This window comes from Salvelinus alpinus, chromosome 8 (genome assembly GCF_045679555.1).
Source record: "Salvelinus alpinus chromosome 8, SLU_Salpinus.1, whole genome shotgun sequence".
Classification (NCBI taxonomy): Eukaryota; Metazoa; Chordata; class Actinopteri; order Salmoniformes; family Salmonidae; genus Salvelinus; species Salvelinus alpinus.
In genome coordinates, this window is record NC_092093.1 from 85543237 (window position 1) to 85564280 (window position 21044).

Below are 21044 nucleotides of genomic sequence, written 5' to 3' on the forward strand. Positions count from 1 at the left end.
CGTGTTTTTAAAGCCACTCACTGGTGAAATGGGCTGGCCTGGCACTAGCCACTAGCACTAGGTACCAATCTATTGTGGTGGGATTACCCTGCTTCTCGTGCTGGCCAGGGTTAATAGCGTGTTGCTAGGGGTAATTAGGGAGGCGTCTCAGCACATTGGAGGAGCAGGAGGTTGACGTGCTGAACGGGGCCCACTGATTGGCCAGTGGTTTATTAAAGGTAAGCTCCACTCAAGACAAGGTCTAATGATCGTCTTTGTGGAAGGAAGCAGGGCAGCCGCGCTTCTTTGTTTGCGTCGATTGCCTCTAGAGATTTAAAATGGAGTGTGCCTACTCGACAAAGTAAGATTTGAGGTTGTGTTGCCAAATCACAATGTCACCGATGTTCTATAGCTAATCACATAGGGGTGCAAGCTACCCCTTCCCTCCCCCCTAAATCAGAGTGTCACCTCATGGCCTGACCTGTGACCTCTGACCGCTAACCTCCCTTTGTCTGGTGGTCCCAGTAGTAAGGAGCACTGTCTCATGTCTGTATTGTAACCGCAAACCTCCACTATCTGTATAACAAGAGCGTCTCTAGTAGCCTCTCATCATCCTTAGTGTTGTTGACACTTCTTTCATACTTCCAAACAGACTGAGCCACTGCCACACTGCTAAAGGGAACTAACAAGTATTTCATTCATTGACAGTTGAAAATAAATGTGTCCTATTATAAAGGACAAGCGAGGAAATATGAAGGGATATACATAAATAGAAGATTCAATCCTATCGATGTCCTTTTCATTCCATCTCCGTCCCTAGCAATGTATCTGCCTTGTTTGCTATAACATCCTGTCATGATGGAGTATTTCAGAGAGCTGGACATCTGCTGCCGCATGCTGTGTGCTGTTCTAACTTCAGAAACACACACACACACACACACACACACACACACACACACACACACACACACACACACACACACACACACACACACACAAAGTCCTGAGTTTTCTGTTTGTAATGTACATGTTAATCCATGTGTTGCAGATGACTAACCCTGCCATCCAGAATGACTTCAGCTATTACAGGAGAACTTTGAGCCGCATGCGGATCAACAATACACCGGTGAGCTGACTACTGAAATCTAATCTGAGGGGCTGATGGTTCTTTCCCCCTGAGGCTACAGGCACAGATATTTTGTGTCCGATAATTACGGATTAAGTCAGCGGTTTTTGGACAACGAAGATGATTGTCCGTCAACAAACGCACAATATGTCAGCCTTTGTGCGTATGCAACTCGTCCGAAAATAGTTTACTTGAGCCACTGGGGACTCAAAGGGAGTTTGAGGCGTTCACTTGGAGCACAGGGGTCGGAGCGGAGCGACATGCACCATATACATGATCTGAGATCCGTTGCATGTCCTCAGTCCCTCTGGGACTCACAGGCCTCAGTGGAACAGTTCGAGCATGATCTGAGAACAGTTTGGGGTCTGCACCACAGACCCTCTGGGATACACTGGTGATAAGGGAAACCACCCAGAAAGACCCGGTGCCCCAGTCCTCTTCCCGCTTCATCAAGCTCAGCAGGGGGCCAAGTGTTCATCCTGCATTAACATTACAGGCTATATAGGGTCATTATGGGCTATATGATAACTATTTCATGAGTAGATCTTGCACTAAGTCTATCATAAATACATTTAAAGGCAGTACAAGTTAGTTGTATCATCTCTAAACCCCATGTACCTCAGGGGTCAGTATTTTGTCCCCTGATATTTGAATCTTTTAGAAATGCTATATTATTTAGATGAGATGTATTCTTGCGATAGCATGGCAGGCGTCTAAAGAACAATTCAGTCTCCTATCTCCGCACAGCCACACTTCAAAATGACAGCAAGTATACCATTTTCAATAGGACCAAGGACATCTGAGAAAGGTCTGAATTTTTTCAGTTGTTCTTTAGTGAATAAAGTAAACGCAATCTGCCCGTGTTCTCGAGACGCGCACCTGGGTTTTTATCTATACTGAACAAAAATGGAAATGCAACATGTAAAGTTTCATGAGCTGAAATAAAATGTCTCAGAAATGTTCCATACGCACAAAAAGCTTATTTCTCTCAAATGTTGTGCACACATTTGTTTACATCCCTGTTAGTGAGAATTTCTCTTTTGCCAAGATAATCCATCCAACAGCATGATCATTACACAGGTGCACCTGTGCTGGGGACTGTAAAAGGCCACTCTAAAATGTGAAGTTTTGTCACACAACACAATGACAGATGTCTCAAGATGAGGGAGTGTGCAATTGTCATGCTGACTGCAGAATGTCCACCAGAGCTGTTGCCAGAGAATTTAATGTTCATTTCTATACCATAATCCGCCTCCAATGTCGTTTTAGAGAATTTGGCAGTATGTCCAACCAGCCTCACAACCAGACCAAGTGTAACCATGCCAGACCAGGACCTCATCCGGACAAGTAGTATTTCTGTCTGTAATAAAGCCCTTTCGTGGGGTAAAACTCCTGATTGGCTGCGTCCCTGCCCATTCATGTGAAATCCATAACTGTAACTTCGTAAAATCGTTTTAAATTGTTGAATGTTGCATTTATATTTTTGTTCACTATATGTATCTGTAGCTTTATTCCCCCTACGTGAATTTGCCATTAACAAATGGCCCCAGACGGTGCGACTGTTCAAACCTGTCACTGCTAGAGCCCGTCACTGTGTCTCAAATGACACACCGTATTTCCTATAAAGTGCACTACTTTTGATCAGGGCCCATGGGGATCTGGTCAAAAGAAGTGAATTATGTAGGGAATAGAGTGCCATTTGGGACGCTGTCTATCCATAGCCAGGCACTGAAAACTTTCTCCAGCCCAGCAGTACAGAGGAGCATTACTTAATTCTCAGCGTTCAGGCACTGTCTACTGGAATCACTCAGACATTTTATACAAAGACACAACACTTATCTGTTCTGGTGGAAAATACATTAGTTCTTATTCAAATGTGATACTTTTTTCATGTGACATGTCTTCACGTCCCAGAGGATTATTCATATTATTCCGCATTCGAGAATAAAGGTTCAGTCTTTAAGGCAGAAAAATCATCACCTTACCGTTACTGAATATACAGTATTTCTCTACCAGCATCTACTTTCTCCATAATATTCAATGTTTGTAAAGTGACAACATTGATGAACTGTTCCTTGGTTCTCAGACAGAGGGGGAGAATGAAGTCAACAACGAGCTGGCCAATCGGATATCTCTGTTCTACGCCGATGCCACGCCCATGTTGAAGACGTTAAGCGACGGCACGACAAAGTTTGTCTCAGAGGTAGGATCCCATCGAAAGTGGTTTCACAGCTTCCTTACTTAACAACCTTAATATCTGACACATTGCCCATCAATAATTGAAGTGACCAATGCAACAATGTGGTTTACTGTAGGAAAAAACTTCCCGTCTCTCTTTCTGTTGGCCTAGAATAAGAACTTGCCCATCGAGAACACGACAGACTGCTTAAGCACGATGGCGAGTGTGTGCAAAGTCATGTTGGAAACGCCGTAAGTGATCCCATCCACAGGACGTTTTTTTTGTTTTTTTTTATTGAGCGGATGGTCAGGAGACTGGAACATAATTACAAAGAATTTGAATTATAATATAATTTTTTAACAAAAATATAATCATTTCAAACCTTGCTTACATTTGTATACGATCACATAAACTCAGCAAAAAAAGAAATGTCCCTTTTTCAGGACTCTGTCTTTCAAAGATAATTCGTAAAAATTCAGATCTTCAGATCTTCATTATAAAGGGTTTAAACACTGTTTCCCATGCTTGTTCAATGAACCATAAACAATTAATGAACAGGTGCATACCTGTGGAACGGTCGTGAAGACACTAACAGCTTACAGACAGTAGGCAATTAAGGTCATAGTTATGAAAACTTAGGACACTAAAGAGGCCTTTCTACTGACTCTGAAAAACACCAAAAGAAAGATTTCCAGGGTTAGGGTTAGGGTTAGGGTTAGCGGATGTACAGGATCGGTACGGTGGCTTATAAAGTGTTGACCTTAGGGAGTGAATAGTTATGCACGCTCAAGTTCAGTTTTTTGTCTTATTTCTTGTTTGTTTCACAAAATATTTTGCATCTTCAAAGTGGTAGGCATGTTGTGTAAATCAAATGATACAACCCCCCCAAAAAAATCTATTTTAATTCCAGGTTGTAAGGCAACAAAATAGGAAAAACGTCAAGGGGTTGAATACTTTTGCATGGCACTGTACACAGTTTTTTGGTCCAAACTCCATTAATACAGTAATTATTCACTAAACGGGATACAAACTAACTACAGTTTAGCTTGAAATATGTTACATTTTAACAGAATGTTAAATGTTGTTCTTTTCGGTTTTCGGTTCTGTTCCCTGAACCGGTTCCAACCCCTGATTCAAGCTGATTTGCTTATGTTTTTACAATATTGTATGACCCACAAAAAACTTAAGGGGCCAAATAAAATGACCCGCCAGTTGGGGAACCCTGGTGTGGGGTGTCCATCCACTCTGCACAGAGCGGGTGAAAAATGTACTTTGGGGATGAAATTTCACATCTTTATGTTAGAAAATAAATGTTACTTAGACAAATATGATTCTTCATGTTTTGAATTGTTCAGTGGTGTCTTTCTCTAACATATCATTAACATTATATCTAAAAGGTTGGATTTCATAACCTAATACATCCGATAATAGTCACAGAGCTCTGAGCAGCAACTTTTAGGATTTTACGTGTTGTGGTGGTCATCTGCAAAGTTGTTTTCGTGGGTTGCAAATAGCGAAATTAACATGACACAAAATTAATTTACTGTAAAAAGCTTTGAAAGTGAAAAGCTTGAGGTACGCTCAGTGCTCCATTGACATTTCACAGAGATACGCTTGTTTTTGTGAGAAATCTTCAAAAAAGAACAGGAATTTTGCATTAATATGAAAAACGTATAATAAAAGCGTATAATAAAATATGAAATGTCATCTTGCCTTTTATATTGTTTTATGTCCTCAGTTAACCTTAATTCTCGCACAACACCCAGTGTAACTGACATGATTTTCCTGATTTTTGACAACTTTTTTTCTCTGGCCTCCATTGATTTAGTCACCCTGATTTTGGACATCCTACAAGGGTAAAAACTCAAATAACTTTGAACGGATTATGATAGAGACATGAGGTTTGGACCATTGATTTTCTTAGAGGAGTATCTATAAAATATTAACATATTATTTTACTCATTGGTCAAAAGATGCGTTTTTGATTGGACACCCTATTATATGGACAGGGGAAACATCCGTGATCAGCAATCTCATTGCCTTTCTGTGTTTCCAGGGAGTACCGTAGCCGCTTCACCAGTGAGGAGACGGTTTCGTTCTGCCTGCGCGTCATGGTTGGCGTCATCATCCTCTATGACTATGTGCATCCTGTCGGAGCCTTCTCCAAGTCTTCCAAGATTGATGTGAGTGCAGGGTGGAGCTATGTCAGCAAGGCTCCCAGTCCCAGAGGATTGGCCACACACAAGCACACACACACACACACACAACACTGATTAATCTCAACATGGTGTTTTCTGCTTTACAGATGAAAGGGTGCATCAAGGTCCTCCGAGATCAACCGCCCAACAGCGTAGAAGGCCTTTTAAACGCTCTCAGGTAAAGGCCCACCTTGTCTATAGCTGAACAATGCTTTTCTTTAAACAGAGAATATGTTTTACAGAATACTATTGCAACCTTTTTCTTCTCACATTTTAACAGACAGTAGCATACTTACTGTGAAATAAAATACAGCCATATTTGGCCACTTTTCCTTCATTATTCCGTTTTTTTTTTTCAACACGTTAAGAGGTATTAAAATAATGTGTTGTTTAGTGTTTGTGTTAAATGTGGAATCCCACAGTTTTAGATTATTGAAGATCAGAGAGGATTACATTTCTTTGAGCCCCGGCGCCCTGCTCTCTTCTTAAATCTAAGTGGCTCACGCTCTCGCAGCTGTTCGCAGCTGACACGGCCATTTCCGTGTTAACCGCGCACACATCTGCACATCACATCATCAGGTCCTTCGGGCACGCTCAGTCACTCTTTTCCAGTCACGTGAGGTCACTCCTGGGTCAAAGCCTCCCGCCTCCAGCCCTCTCTTCTCTTTCTTTCTGTCTTTCTGGGATTGCACATCTGTCTCTGAGTTCAAAGCTGTGATACTGTCATCAAGGCTTTCTCACACTCTCTGCAAGAGCAGTCGTGTTACGTTCACAGATCCTGGCACTGATCGCTCTGTCTGGTCTGTCTATTCATCTGTCTCTCGCAGGTACACAACCAAGCATTTGAATGACGAATCGACCAACAAGACCATCAAGAGCATGCTGCAGCAGCAGTAGGGCTGAAACCCTGGTACAACCGCTCGCCTCACGCCCGGTTTCGGGAGACGTTGATGCTCTCTCCCCAACGCCGTCGGTGCACAGAATGTTTTGTTTTATTTTATTTTAAATGGAGAAAGAGCTGCACTTTTTATAATGCAAAATGCTACTGCCATTATGCACGTATTTTATGTGCCAAAAAGATGTTGCTGAGATTTAAATGTTTTCGAAAAAGGCCATAGAACAAGATGGCAGCTATGAAAGCATTGTGGGTTCTCTGTTGTTAAAAAAAAAATGATTTGAGTTTTTCCCTGTGTAAGAGATGGGAGTGCTTTGACTTGAACATTTTAAAAAGAGAGCTATATAGAGAAATATATATTATTTTTTGTTTGATTTATTATTTAATGTTACATCTTCTGCATGACGAAATGACGTATTTGTTCTATTTAAAAAAAAGTATGGTTCAAGTTTAATTTGTTTGCTCAGTTGTGTTCAATGTTTTGTTCTCTGAATGGTACTTGTCGGAATTAAGACGATTAAAAAGTTTGTACTGTTAATGTTTTATATTTTTTTATAGGTTTTGAGTGTGATTTGAGTGTATGCCATTTTTCATAGTTGTGTTGTATTTTTCCTTGAACATTTCAAACTGCGATGTGTGCAAATCATTTTTAAAGTTGTGAGTCTGTACTGTTGTTGACAGTATGTTGCAGCTGGGAAAAATAAACAGAGAACTCTTGTTTTCTACAAATGACTCTCTGTGCTTACCCTGCATATTTTCTAGAAAACACCATGTAGTCAAACTTAGCTAGAGCAAGAAAAACATTTTCTACACAACGAAATACACTATATATACAAAAGTATGTGGACACTCCTTCAAATTAATGGATTCGGCTATTTCAGCCACACCCGTTGCTGACAGGTATATACATTTGAGTACACAGCAATGCAATCTCCATAGACAAACATTGTCAGTAGAATGGCCTTACTGAAGAGCTCAGTGACTTTAAACGTGGCACCGTCATAGAAGGCCACCTTTTTAAGAAGTCAGGTCGTCAAATGTATGCCCTGCTAGAGCTGCCCCAGTCAACTGTAATGCTGTTATTGTGAAGTGGAAACGTCTAGGAGCAACAACGGCTCAGCCACAAAGTGGTAGGCCACACAAGCTCACAGAATGGGACCGCCAAGTGCTGAAGCACATAGTACATAAAAATTGTCTGTCCTTGGTTGCAACACTTACTACTGAGTTTCAAACTGCCTCTGGAAGCAACGTCAGCACAATAATTGTTTGTCAGGAACTTCATGAAATGGGTTTCCATGGCCAAGCAGCCGCACACAAGCCTAAGATCACCATGCGCAATGCCGAGTGGTGTAAAGCTCGCCGCCAATGGACTCTTTAGCAGCGGAAACGCGTTCTCTGGTGTGATGAATCACGCTTCACCATCTGGCAGTACGACGGACGAATCTGGGTTTGGCGGATGCCAGGAGAACACTACCTGCCCCAATGCATAGTGCCAACTATAAAGTTTGGTGGATGAGGAATAATTGTCTGGGGCTGTTTTCTATGGTACGGGCTAGGCCCCTTAGTTCCAGTGAAGGGAACTCTTAACGCCACAGCATACAATGACATTCTAGATGATTCTGTGCTTCCAACTTTGTGGCAAAAGTTTGGGGAAGGCCCTTTCCTGTTTCAGCATGCGAGGTCAATACAGAAATGGTTTGTCAAGACCGGTGTGGAAGATCTTGACTGGCCTACACAGAGCCCTGACCTGAACCCCATCGAACACCTTTGGGATGAATTGGAACGCTGACTGCGAGTCAGGTTTAATTGCCCAACATCAGTGCCCGACCTCACTAATGCTCTTGTGGCTGAACGGAAGCAAGTCCCCGCAGCATTGTTCCAACATCTAGTGGAAAGCCTTCCCAAAAGAATCGAGGCTGTTATAGCAGCAAAGTGGGGACCAACTCCATTTTAATGCCCATGATTTTGGAATGAGATGTTCGATGAGCTGGTGTCCACATACTTTTGGTCATGTAGTGTACATTACGGGACGTTTGACTCACCAAAAAAACTTGCTGAAAAGAATAACATTAATTTGTTTATGGAGGTTCCAGTTTAATGGAACGGCAATAAACTGCTAGGGAAACAACAGATGAGTCAGCCAAAGCTATATTAGCCCCCACCAGTTACTCTATCTACACACAACACATGGGAGGCAGGGCCAGAAGAGGTCACCATTTCTTCAGTATAAGGCATGGTTGGGCAACTCTGGTCCTCGGGATCTGCAATGTTTGGTCGTTGCTATTCTTGCTAACTAACTGGGCCTAAGAGTAGGATTGCTGATTTAGGATCAGTTTGGCCTTTTAGATCACAATGAATATGATTACATGGATAGGGGGAACTGAACCTGGATCAGCACTCATACTTTGAGACGCTTGATAAATAGGACATAGTGTGACATTATTTTACTCACAGCAGGTCGACGCTTCCAGTTCTGAAAAACATGTGTTGGCGCAAGGTGCAGTTGTCTAAAGAAAGATGCTGCATAAACATTGCTAATGCAGGTTTTATTGAGTCTGGCTCCAAGATAAAGGAGCCATTTTCAATTTTTTGCCATCATTTTGATTTCTTCGTGTATTTTTTGAAGGACACTGATGAGAAAACATCAAAGAAGTAGTGATTTGAGGCCAGAACAAATGGTTTAATATCATGTTTGATTCTTGAATGTTCGAATTTGACTTCCCTTTCATGGCACTTGGTTCAACGTTGACAGTTCTAATTTTGTGTGCTCTTTTTGTTCTTTGACAAAATTTGAATTATCGACATAACCTTGTTCTGTTCAATGTTCTCTACCTATATGTACTCTACATATCCCAAGTTCATGTTAAGTTCAAAAGAATACAAGATCAAATTGCTGACACCATTCAACTTTAAAGCCAATTATCTCAGAATCATGTTTTTACAGATAGAACCTTGTAGTCCCAAGCTCTCTACTTCTCGCCTTGAAAATATTAACAGGATATCAAATAAATTCCATGTCCGCCCATTCAATCACAGAATGTGTCACCATGTTTGACTCATTGGCTTTCCCGTTTTATAATCCTTTCCTCATATGGGCCATTCTAAAAACATGGGGAGAACGATCAAGTCGTCACTAGTTAACACAGTCACAAAGTCATAATTACGGCTAAATTACGCCAATTTCTACAATTTCTCGAATTAAAATCCGATTTTAAACCTAACCTTAACCCCACTGCTAACCTTATGCCTAAACCTAACCTTCAATTAAGACCAAAAAGACCATTTTGATTTTCTGGCTGCGGAATCTGACTTTGTGGCTGTGTTATCTAGTGGAAACCGAATGATACAGTACACCCAGAGAGGAAGAGGCCAAGCGAGAGGGATAACCTTGCAACAGGTGGCGTATTTTTTTTTATTTTTAAATGCCTCACCAAGAGAGAAGTTTTTGTATGGAGGTCAATGAGAGTGTCGAAATTTGTCAACTAAAAATGGAATGGCTTATTTGCTACGTGAGGTTTATTTTATTATAGAAGATGTGTAATGCTTAGGTTATTACTAGTGTACTGATATAATTAGGACACGTGACAACCTGGCAACTTTATTTAGAAGTTGTGCCTATTAGTGCTGTTCTTGGGACTTCCATACTCTAAACCCTCACCTTAACCGGTACCTTAACCATTACAGTACCTTAACCATTACATTTAAACTTCAATGGAGGGTAGTGATGTCCCAAGGATCTGGATAACCATTGAGGTTATTCACACGTGTATCTGCTCTCACATTGGCTAGAATGGTCCCACTAGATCTTGCCTCCTCCTGACTGCCTTCCATTTTTTAAGACATTTCTTTTCAGTGGCCAATGGAGTATCTGGTCAATATAATGGAACATCTGTGGTGTACTTCCTTCTCCTTGTAGAGGGCATTCCAGTGACACTGCTCTCTTCTTTTGGGATCCTCCCTCTAAATTCACTTTTTTCCTCTCATTCTCTCATAAACAATGTGAAGACCCTAACAGTATAAACACTCTGAAATTCTTCCAAACTGGCTTTTTCTTTAATATGACATTGGCCAGAGAGAGAGGGAGAGTAAGTGAGAGAGGGGGCTAGTCCTTGGGTGGGCACTGCGGTATTATCTGCAGTATGTTAGAGAAACATTTAGGGTCAGAGAGATAGAGAGAGTAGAGATTTGAGGCCATAAACAAACGGTTTCATATCATGCTTGATTCTTGAACGTTAAAATTGGATTTCCCTTTCACGGCACTGCATTCTTGTCAAAATTGAGTTATTGACATACCGTAGCCTTGTTCTGTTCAGTGTTCTCTACCTATATAGTACTCCATATATACCCACAATTTATGTTCAGTTCAAAGGAATACAAGATAAAAAAAATTGCTGACACCATTCAAACCAATAAGGGTTTGGAACTTTGAAGCCAATAATCTCAGAATCATGTTTTTGCAGATGGATCCTTGTAGACCCAAGCTCTCTACTTCTCTCCGTGAAAACATTAACAGGATATCAAATAAATTCCATGTCCGCCCATTCATTCACAGAATGTGTCACCATGTTTGACTCATTGGCTTTCCCGTTTAATAATCCTCTCTTCCTGATGGGTCATTCTAAAAACATTGAGAGAATGATCAGTATACCTCCCTCTCCTTGTAGAGGGCATTCCAGTGATATTGCTCACTTCTTTTGGGATCCTCCCTGTACATTCACTTTTTTTCCTCACATTCTCGCAAAAACAATGTGAAGATCCTAACATTAGAAACACTGAAATTCTTCCAAACTGGCTTCTCTTTTATATGACAATGCCGGAGAGAGAAAGAGAGAGTGAGAGAGGGGGCTAGTCCTTGGGTGGGCACTGCGGTATTATCTGCAGTATGTTAGAGAAACATTCAGGGTCAGAGAGAGAGGGATAGACAGAGAGAGAGAGAGAGAGAGAGAGAGAGAGAGGAGAGAGCATGTTGATGGGTGTGTCCCTCAGCTCTGCAGTATCACTGCACTGGCAGAGACGGGAAGAGGGGAGAGGAGGAGGAAGGGCAAGGAAAGGAATAAAGAAGGGAGCGAGAGGGAGAGCAGGTTGGTGTTGGGTGAGGTCTTACATGTTTTGGATGTCCTTGAGGGAAGGAGAAAATCAAAAGGAGAGAGAGAAAGTCTAGGATGTGTAGTGAGAATGGAATGTGTAGCCTTTGCCCGGCCATGCAACTGTATCAAAGCACCTCAGTTCAGTTCAGATGCAAAATGTTCGACACGCTCGTTGGGCGTGGAACCATCTCCCTTAGAATGGCACTCCGTCACCCTGACAACCTCCCAGCATGTCGTGGCAACCTTCTTCTTCTCAGGCCCCTCTCCCACTGTGACCCACAATGCAGTACCTCTCCACTCTCCTCTCTTCTCTCATCAGTTATCGTGAGGCTCCCATGGAGCTACAGTAGAAAGGATCACTGTGATATCCGCATACCCTTTCTCAGTGGGAAAATAGTCAGACCGAGATCTAACGGTCTATTACTGTTGATTTTTGGTTTGGTTGTGCATCATTCATGACCAATATGCCGCAAATCTTCAACAATTTCGATAATAATTGTAATTGACAAGATGTTACATTACAAAATGCTAATTTCCTTTAAATGCGATTTTGGTTAGCCTGTACAGTACCGTGTACTTCCCTGGTGTTTTTAGGGTACTCTGCTCCCAATTGTGTATTCCCCACCTCACCTCAAGCAGATGGGCTAGAGAACAGAAAATAACAGAGGAGATGATGACCTTCAGGGTCTCCCGCTAAGCGAACAGAACATACTTACAGAGGCAGACACACAGAGAGACGGACAAGTCATCATAGCTTCCCTTTGGATGAGGGCTCCCCAGAGGTATAGTGAATTATAATGTTGGTCACACCCCATAGTCTTGTACATCTCTTTCACATGACCCCTATCACTCATTGTGGGTTTAGGAGTCTGTCACCATATGGCTTGCATTGTCACAGCTCTCTGAGAAAGGATCGGCATACAGTTGTTGTGGTTGGCTATATTTCAGGGTGACTGATAGGGCTTCACTGACAGCCAGTGAAAGGGCAGACAGAGGTCAATCTAGGGGAATTTTGAAACGCCACATTTCTGTGAGATTTTCTGATCATGCATGATGTCTGGAGATGGATGGATGACGGTTTGACCTGGGAACTAGATGATAGAGAATGTTTCACGGTACACACAGAGTGTATGTCATGACATGGAGGGCGATGGCTCATCCTGGTCCTAAATGGCTTCAATGGGTTTGATCACATTCTATCACTTTGGTATTGAATCAGGGCAGGTTATTATAGTACATGTATACTGTAGTTACGGTATAACACGGAAACCTGTTGGAAATGCCGACCTTGAGGGTGAAGGTCTCTATACTCAGAATTTCCTGTCTCTGTCAACACAGACACCAACTTTGTCTTTAGTACAGTGTATTCTCAGATCTGAGATGTGGGCCAAAATAGTGACAAAAACAGACACTGGTTAACCAGAAGTTGCAACTGTCTGCTGCCCACTTTCATAAGAGCTGGTACAGTGTGAGCTCTGAGGGTGTATAACCACTTTTCCATCTCTGTGTGAATCACAAATGACACCCTGTTCCCTATATAGGGCACTACTTTTGAACAGGGCCCATATGGCTCTGGTCAAAAGTAGTGCACTATCTAGGGAATAGGGTGCTATTTGCGATGTATCCTCTGACACAAATGAGTGTTTGAGAAGGAGCTGTAACTGTGTCCTGTCAAGCTTGTCAAATCGAGTAACGAGAGTAACGAGATGGTGTTTCTGGTGTGACTAATCAATAAAGTGTTGATTTGGGCCCTCACCAGATTCCTTAAAAAACTATAACAGGTTCATTAACATTCATGCTTCCGACAGGGTCCACTAACGCTGACCTCCCCTCCCTTGCTAAAACAGTGGTGTAAAGTACTTAAGTAAAAATACATTAAAGTATTACTTAAGTACGTTTTTGGGGTATCTGTACTTTACTTTACTATTTATATATTTTTTTACAACTTTTACTTTTACTTCACTACATTCCTAAATAAAATAATTTACTTTTTACTCCATACATTTTCCCTGACACCCAAAAGTACTCTTTACATTTCGAATGCTTAGCAGGACAGGAAAAAGGTAAAATTCACGCACTTCTCAAGAAAACATCCCTGGTCATCCCTCCTGTCTCTGATCTGACTCACTTAACACAAATGCTTTGTTTGTAAATGATGTCTGAGTGTTGGAGTGTGCCTCTGGCTATCTTTAAAAAATGTAACAAAAAAATATGGTGCCGAATTTGTAATGATTTATACTTGTACTTTTACTTTTGATACTTAAGTATATTTTAGCAATGACATTTACTTTTGATACTTAAGTATATTTAAAACCAAATGCTTTTATACTTTTACTCAAGTAGTATTTTACTGGGTAACTTTCACTTTTACTTGAGTCATTTTCTATTAAGGTATGTTTACTTTTACTCAAGTATGACAATTTGGTACTTTTTCCACCGCTGCACTAAACAACGCTACGACCGTTTCATACGGGATGTGGTTTCGAGGGGCCTCCATCAGTTATGTCAACAAGGTGTGGGAGCAAACGTACAACTCAGACTATTTAAGGAAAGTCAGACTATTACAATTTTGAGAATGTTCACTTTATTTTCCAAGGTATGACGCTGACAGTGTGATAATAATATGTCCTAAACTGAAGAGGAATAGCTGTCAGTTATTTCTCTGTAATGTGTATCTTCTTCATTTCAGTGAAAACCCAGCAGAAAAAAACAGTGCTCTCTATCCGTAACCCACAACCTCCTAACACATTGCCCATCTGTTTCTCTAGAGAGATGGTTTCACTTTTCTGAGAAAGACAACGATTCTCCTCCGAGACCATCCGGCACTCCACACACACCGTTGCGCTGAAAGTATCGCGGTTAGTTGATATGTATAATACCTACAGTTGAAGTCGGAAGTTTACATACACCTTAGCCAAAATCATTTAAACTCAGTTTTTCACTATTCCTGACATTTAATCCTAGTAAAAATTCGCCGTTTTAGGTCAGTTAGGATCAACACTTTATTTTAAGAATGTGAAATGTCAGAATAATAGTAGAGAGAATGATTTATTTCAACTTCTATTTCTTTCATCACATTCCCAGTGGGTCAGAAGTTTACATACACTCAATTAGTATTTGGTAGCATTGGCTTTAAATTGTTTAACTTGGGTCAAACGTTTCGGGTAGCCTTCCACAAGATTCCCACAATAAATGGGGTGACCATTTGGACCATTTCTCCTGACAGAGCTGGTGTAACTGAGTCAGGTTTGTAGGCCTCCTTGCTCGCACACACTTTTTCAGTTCTGCCCACACATTTTCTATATGATTGAGGTCAAGGATTTGTGATGGCCACTCCAATATCTTGACTTTGTTGTCCTTAAGCCATTTTGCCACAACTTTGGAAGTATGCTTGTGGTCATTGTCCATTTGGAAGACCCATTTGCGACCAAGCTTTAACTTCCTGACTGATGTCTTGAGATGTTGCTTCAATATATCCACATAATTTTACTTTCTCATGATGCCATCTATTTTGTGAAGTGCACCAGTCCCTCCTGCAGCAAGCACCCCCACAACATGATGCTGCCATCCCCGTGCTTCACGGTTGGGATGGTGTTCTTCGGCTTGCAAGCATCCCCCTTTTTCCCCCAAACATAACGATGGTCATTATGGCCAAACAGTTCCATTTTTGTTTCATCAGACCAAAGGACATTTCTCCAAAAAGTACGATCTTTGTCCCCATGTGCAGTTGCAAACCGTAGTCAGGCTTTTTTATGGCGGTTTTGGAGCAGTGGCTTCTTCCTTGCTGAGCGGCCTTTCAGGTTATGTCGATATAGGACTCTTTTTTACTGTGGATATAGATACTTTTGTACCTGTTTTCTCCAGCATCTTCACAAGGTCCTTTGCTATTGTTCTGGGATTGATTTGCACTTTTCGCACCAAAATATGTTCATCTCTAGGAGACAGAACGCGTCTCCTTCCTGAGCGGTATGACGGCTGCGTGGGCCCATGGTGTTTATACTTGCGTACTATTGTTTGTACAGATGAACGTGGTACCTTCAGGCTATTGGAAATTGCCCCCAGGGATGAACCAGACTTGTGAAGGTCTACAATTTATTTTCTGAGGTCTTGGCTGATTTCTTTTGATTTTCCCATGATGTCAAGCAAAGAGGCACTGAGTTTGAAGGTAGGCCTTGAAATACATCGACAGGTACACCTCCAATTGACTCAAATTATGTCAATTAGCCTATCAGATGCTTTTAAAGCCATGACGTCATTTTCTGTAATTTTCCAAGTTGTTTAAAGGCACAGTCAACTTAGTGTATGTAAACTTCTGACCCACTCAAATTGTGATACAGTGAGTTATAAGTGAAATAATCTCTCTGTAAACAATTGTTGGAAGAATTACTGTGTCATGCACAAAGTAGATGTCCTAACCAACTTGCCAAAACTATAGTTTATTAACAAGAAATTTGTGGAGTGGTTGAAAAACTAGTTTTAATGACTCCAACCTAAGTGTATGTAAACCTCCGACTCGATCTGGCATGCGTCAGCAACGTCTGAGCAGAGGAACACGAACGATGGTATAGTAATCTGGTGCCCGACTGCAAAGTTGATTAATTGGTACGCAACCATTGGTTGACGCGTGCAATGTCTGAGCGTCATCTCGCTGAATATAATGTAATGAAACAGCAAGGAGCAGGTCTCGAACCCTCTACCTAGCCCAAGCTCAGGCGCGCTATCGACTGTGCCGCAAAGCATGCTCGTGCGGCAGAGTCGATTTCCGCGCTTATAAACCCAGGGTCTTTACAATACATTTTAAATTAAAAGTCAATCTTAATGTGACCCGCCAGATTCAGAAGCTTCAAACCCCCATTAGAATTATACTTTTTTAAACCCCATTGATAACGCCATTAAATGTTTTACCCCCAAAAAAATGTAAATACGTTTTTTAAGAACTGAACATACAGTAATAATTTTATTTTACTTAGTTTTGGAGTCAAATATAATAGTTTCAGTATAGTTTTCGGCATCGGCACACTGCTTTGAAGTAAGTTGCTTAGCGATTTTGACGCAAGGCTCAGAGCTCCGGTATCAAACAGTAACATCACTAATAATAACCATAGCACGAGCCAAAATGAGTCCCGGAAAATTGGGCAGAATTGTGTACTACGTCATTCAGTTCGTATGATCCGTTCAGTCCTGCAAATATATATATTTTTTAAATGTTACGAATTGTGTGCTTAAGATGCCAGACTGCATCTTTAACGGCTCTTTGAAGAGCAGGTGCATGCCAGCGAAACCTCTAACAATAGATGCTGTAATCATGGTTCGTTAAAGTAGATAGTTCAGACATGTATGAATTCTCTGGAACTAAGCAAGAAGAAACTGTGTGCAGAGAGAGAGAGGGCAAACAATACCACCTGTTTCTCTAAAAAAGTTTAGTGAATAAATCCCCCTAGAGTCAACTGACACACCGATGCGTCAATCTAAGTATCGTAATAAAACTTTTTTTTTTACAAAAAATAAATAAACTGCGGGGAGGTTTTGGCCTGTTGCTGACACCTGCTGTACAGTATCTCATATCCCAATAGGGCGTCTTTGGGCGTTTCTTATTATACATACTACCATGCTCCACACTCCACCAATCAGGCCTTTATGGTAGAGTGGCCAGACAGAAGCCACTCCTCAGTAAAAGGCACATGACAGCCTGCTTGGAGTTTGCCAAAAGGCCCCATAAGGACTCTCAGACAATGAGAAACAAGATTCTCTGGTTTGATGAAACCAGGATTGAACTCTTTGGCCTGAATGCCAAGCGTCACGTGTGGAGGAAACCAGGCACCGCTCAGCACCTGGCCAATACCATCCCTACAGTGAAGCACGGTGGTGGCAGCATCATGCTGTTGGAATGTTTTGTCAGCGGCAGGGACTGGGAGACTAGTCAGGATCGAGGGAAAGATGATCTGAGCAAGGTACAGAGAGAACCTTGATGAAAACCTGCTCCAGAGCACTCAGGACCTCAGACTGGGGCGACGGTTCATCTTCCAATCGGACAACAACCCTAAGCACACCACCAAGACAACGCATGAGTGGCTTCAGGACAAGTCTCTGAATGTCTTTGAGTGTCCCAGCCAGAGCCCGGACTTGAACCCGATCTAACATCTCTAGAGAGACCTGAAAATAGCTGTGCAGTGATGCTCTCCATCCAACCTGACAGAGCTTGAGAGGATCTGCAGAGAATAATGGGAGAAACTCCCCAAATACAGGTGTACAAAGCCTGTAGCTTCATCCCCAAGAAGACTTGAGGCTGTCATTGCTGCCAAAAGTGCTTCAACAAAGTGCTGAGTAAAGGGTCTGAATACTTACGTAAATGGAATATTTCAGTTTTGTACCTTTAATACATTTTCAAAAACTTCTAAAAACCTGTAACTTAACAAAATGTGTAAAAAGTGAAGGGGTCTGAATACGTTCCGAATGTACTGTATGGGGGCAACCATCCTAGCTTTGCAGATTTTGCTGCGAAGAGACAGAATCATTACATCAATTATTTTGGTACTATCCATATGTAGCTTGTTTTTGGTCTCAGGTTCAGGAATGGCTGAAGAATTGCAACATTTATCTGGAGCTAACTCTGCAAATATCACTGCTGAGTGATTTAAAAAGTCACAGTCAATAATATAGATCAATAATATAATAATATAATATATCTTTAATTTACTATATGTAGAATCTATGAGAATACAAAGGTTCAGAACTTTTGTCAAACAACACAGCACAGTTGAAAAATATATCGCAAATAGAAATAAAAACTGGATGGATGGAGTTCAGAGATAGATGGGAGGGGTTGAGTGGAGCTGAAGGATGGGACTAAAAACAAACGAAAGGGGCCTCCTGAGTGGCGCAATGGTCTAAGGCACTGCATCGCAGTGCTAGCTGTCCAGGCTCTGTCGCAGCCGGCCGCGGCCGGGAGACCCATGGGGCGTCAATTGGCCAAGCGCTGTCTGGGTTAGGGGAGGGTTGGGCCAGCAGGGATGTTTTTGTCCTATCATGCACTAGTGACTCCTGTGGCGGACCGGGCACAATGCACGGTCGCCAGGTGCACAGTGTTTCCTCCGACACATAGGTGCGGCTGGCATCCGGGTTAAGCGGGCATTGTGTCAAGAAGCATTGTGTCAAGGCTTGGCTGGGTTGTGTTTCGGAGGACGCATGGCTCTTGACCTTCGCCTCTCCTTAGTCCATACGGGAGTTGCAGCGATGACACAAGACTGTAACTACCAATTGGATACCACAAAAAAAAATATATATATACATTTTTATTTCACCTTTATTTAACCAGGTAGGCCAGTTGAGAACAAGTTCTCATTTACAACTGCGACCATGCCAAGATAAAGCAAAGCAGTGCTTTGAGTTACACATGATAAACAAACGTACCATCAATAACACAATAGAAAAACAATATAAACATCTATATACAGTGTGTGCAAATGCAGTAAGATTAAGGAGGTAAGGCAATAAATAGGCCATAGTGGTGAAATAAGTACAATTTAGCATTAACACTTGGAGTGATAGATGTGCAGATGATGATGTGCAAGTAGAGATACTGGGGTGCAAAAGAGCAAAAAATAAATAACAATATGGGGATGAGGTAGTTGGGTGGGCTATTTACAGATGGGCTGTGTACAGGTGCAATGATCGGTAAGCTGCTCTGAAAGCTGACGCTTAAAGTTAGTGAGGGAGATATGTCTCCAGCTTCAGTGATTTTTGCAATTCGTTCCAGTCATTGGCAGCAGAGAACTGGAAGGAAAGGCGGCCAAAGAGGAGTTGGCTTTGGAGATGACCAGTGAAATATACCTGCTGGAGCGTGTTGCTATGGTGACCAGTGAGCTGAGATAAGGTGGGGCTTTACCTAGCAAAGACTTATAGATGACCTAGAGCCAGTGGGTTTGGTGACGAAAACTAAGCGAGGGCCAGCCAACGAGAGCATACAGGTCGCAGTGGTGGGTAGTATATGGGGCTTTGGTGACAAAACAGATGGCACTGTGATAGACTACATCCAATTTGCTGAGTAGAGTGTTGGAGGCTATTTTGTACATGACATTTCCAAAGTCAAGGATCGGTAGGATAGTCAGTTTTACGAGGGTATATTTAGCAGTATATGTGAAGGAGGCTTTGTTGCGAAATAGGAAGCTGATTCTAGATTTCATTTTGGATTGGAGATGCTTAATGTGAGTCTGCAAGGAGAGTTTACAGTCTAACCAGACACCTAGGTATTTGTAGTTGTCCACATATTCTAAGTCAGAACCATCCAGAGTAGTGATGCTAGTCGTACGGGCAGCAATCGGTTGAAGAGCATGCCTTTAGTTTTACTTGCATTTAAGAGCAGTTGGAAACCACGGAAGGAGTGTTGTATGGCATTGAAGCTCATCTGGAGGTTTGTTAACACAGTGTCCAAAGAAGGGCCAGAAGTATACAGAATGGTGTCATCTGCGTAGAGGTGGATCAGAGAATCACCAGCAGCAAGACCGACATCATTGATATATACAGAGAAAAGAGTCGGCCCGAGAATTGAACCCTGTGGCACCCCCATAGAGACTGCCAGAGGTCCGGACAACAGGCCCTCCGATTTGACACACTGAACTCTATCTGAGAAGTAGTTAGTGAACCAGGCGAGGCAGTCATTTGAGAAACCAAGGCTGTTGAGTCTGCCGATAAGAATGCGTTGATTGACAGAGTCGAAAGTCTTGGCCAGGTCGATGAATACGGCTGCACAGTACTGTCTTTTATCGATGGCGGTTCTGATATTGTTTAGGACCTTGAGCGTGGCTGAGGTGCACCCTTGACCAGCTCAGAAACCAGATTTCATAGCGGAGAAGGTACGGTGGGATTCGAAATGGTCGGTGATCTGTTTGTTAACTTGGCTTTCGAAGACTTTAGAAAGGCAGGGCAGGATAGATATAGGTCTATAACAGTCTGGGTCTAGAGTGTCTCCCCCTTTGAAGAGCTTTCCAATCTTTAGGGATCTCAGACGATACGAAAGAGAGGTTGAACAGGCTAGTAACAGGGGTTGCAACAATTGCGGCAGATAATTTTAGAAAGAGAGGGTCCAGATTGTCTAGCCCAGGTGATTTGTAGGGATCCAGATTTGCAGCTCTTTCAGAACATCAGCTATCTGGATTTAGGTGAAGGAGAAGCGGGGGGGACTTTGGCCAGTTGCTGTGGGGGGTGCAGAGCTGTTTGCCGGGGTAGGGGTAGCCAGGTGGAAAGCATGGGCAGCCATAGAAATATGCTAATTGAAATTCTCGATTATCGGTGGTGACAGTGTTTCCTAGCCTCAGTGCAGTGGGCAGCTGGGAGGAGGTGCTCTTATTCTCCATGGACTTTACAGTATCCCAAAACCATTTGGAATTTGTGCTACAGGATGCAAATTTCTGTTTGAAAAAGCTTGCCTTTACTTTCCTAACTGACTGTGTATATTGGTTCCTAACTTCCCTGAAAAGTTGCATATCACGGGGGCTGCTAATGCAGTACGTCGCAGGATGTTTTTGTGCTGGTCAAGGGCAGTCAAGTCTGGAGTGAACCAAGGGCTATATCTGTTCTTAGT

General features: G+C 42.1%; 1 protein-coding gene across 1 annotated transcript in view; it reads left to right on the forward strand.

Annotated features, from left to right (window-relative positions):
• The window catches only part of LOC139583809 (CYFIP-related Rac1 interactor B), a 56044-nt gene extending 48934 nt beyond the window's left edge, over window positions 1-7110 (forward strand). The window contains exons 7-12 of the mRNA XM_071415318.1: window positions 1028-1105; window positions 3192-3308; window positions 3456-3535; window positions 5341-5467; window positions 5590-5660; window positions 6310-7110. Coding sequence (XP_071271419.1) covers window positions 1028-1105; window positions 3192-3308; window positions 3456-3535; window positions 5341-5467; window positions 5590-5660; window positions 6310-6379 — 543 coding nt within the window. The 3' untranslated portion in view covers window positions 6380-7110. The remainder of the gene's footprint in view (window positions 1-1027; window positions 1106-3191; window positions 3309-3455; window positions 3536-5340; window positions 5468-5589; window positions 5661-6309) is intronic.
• Window positions 7111-21044: the final 13934 nt, after the last annotated feature.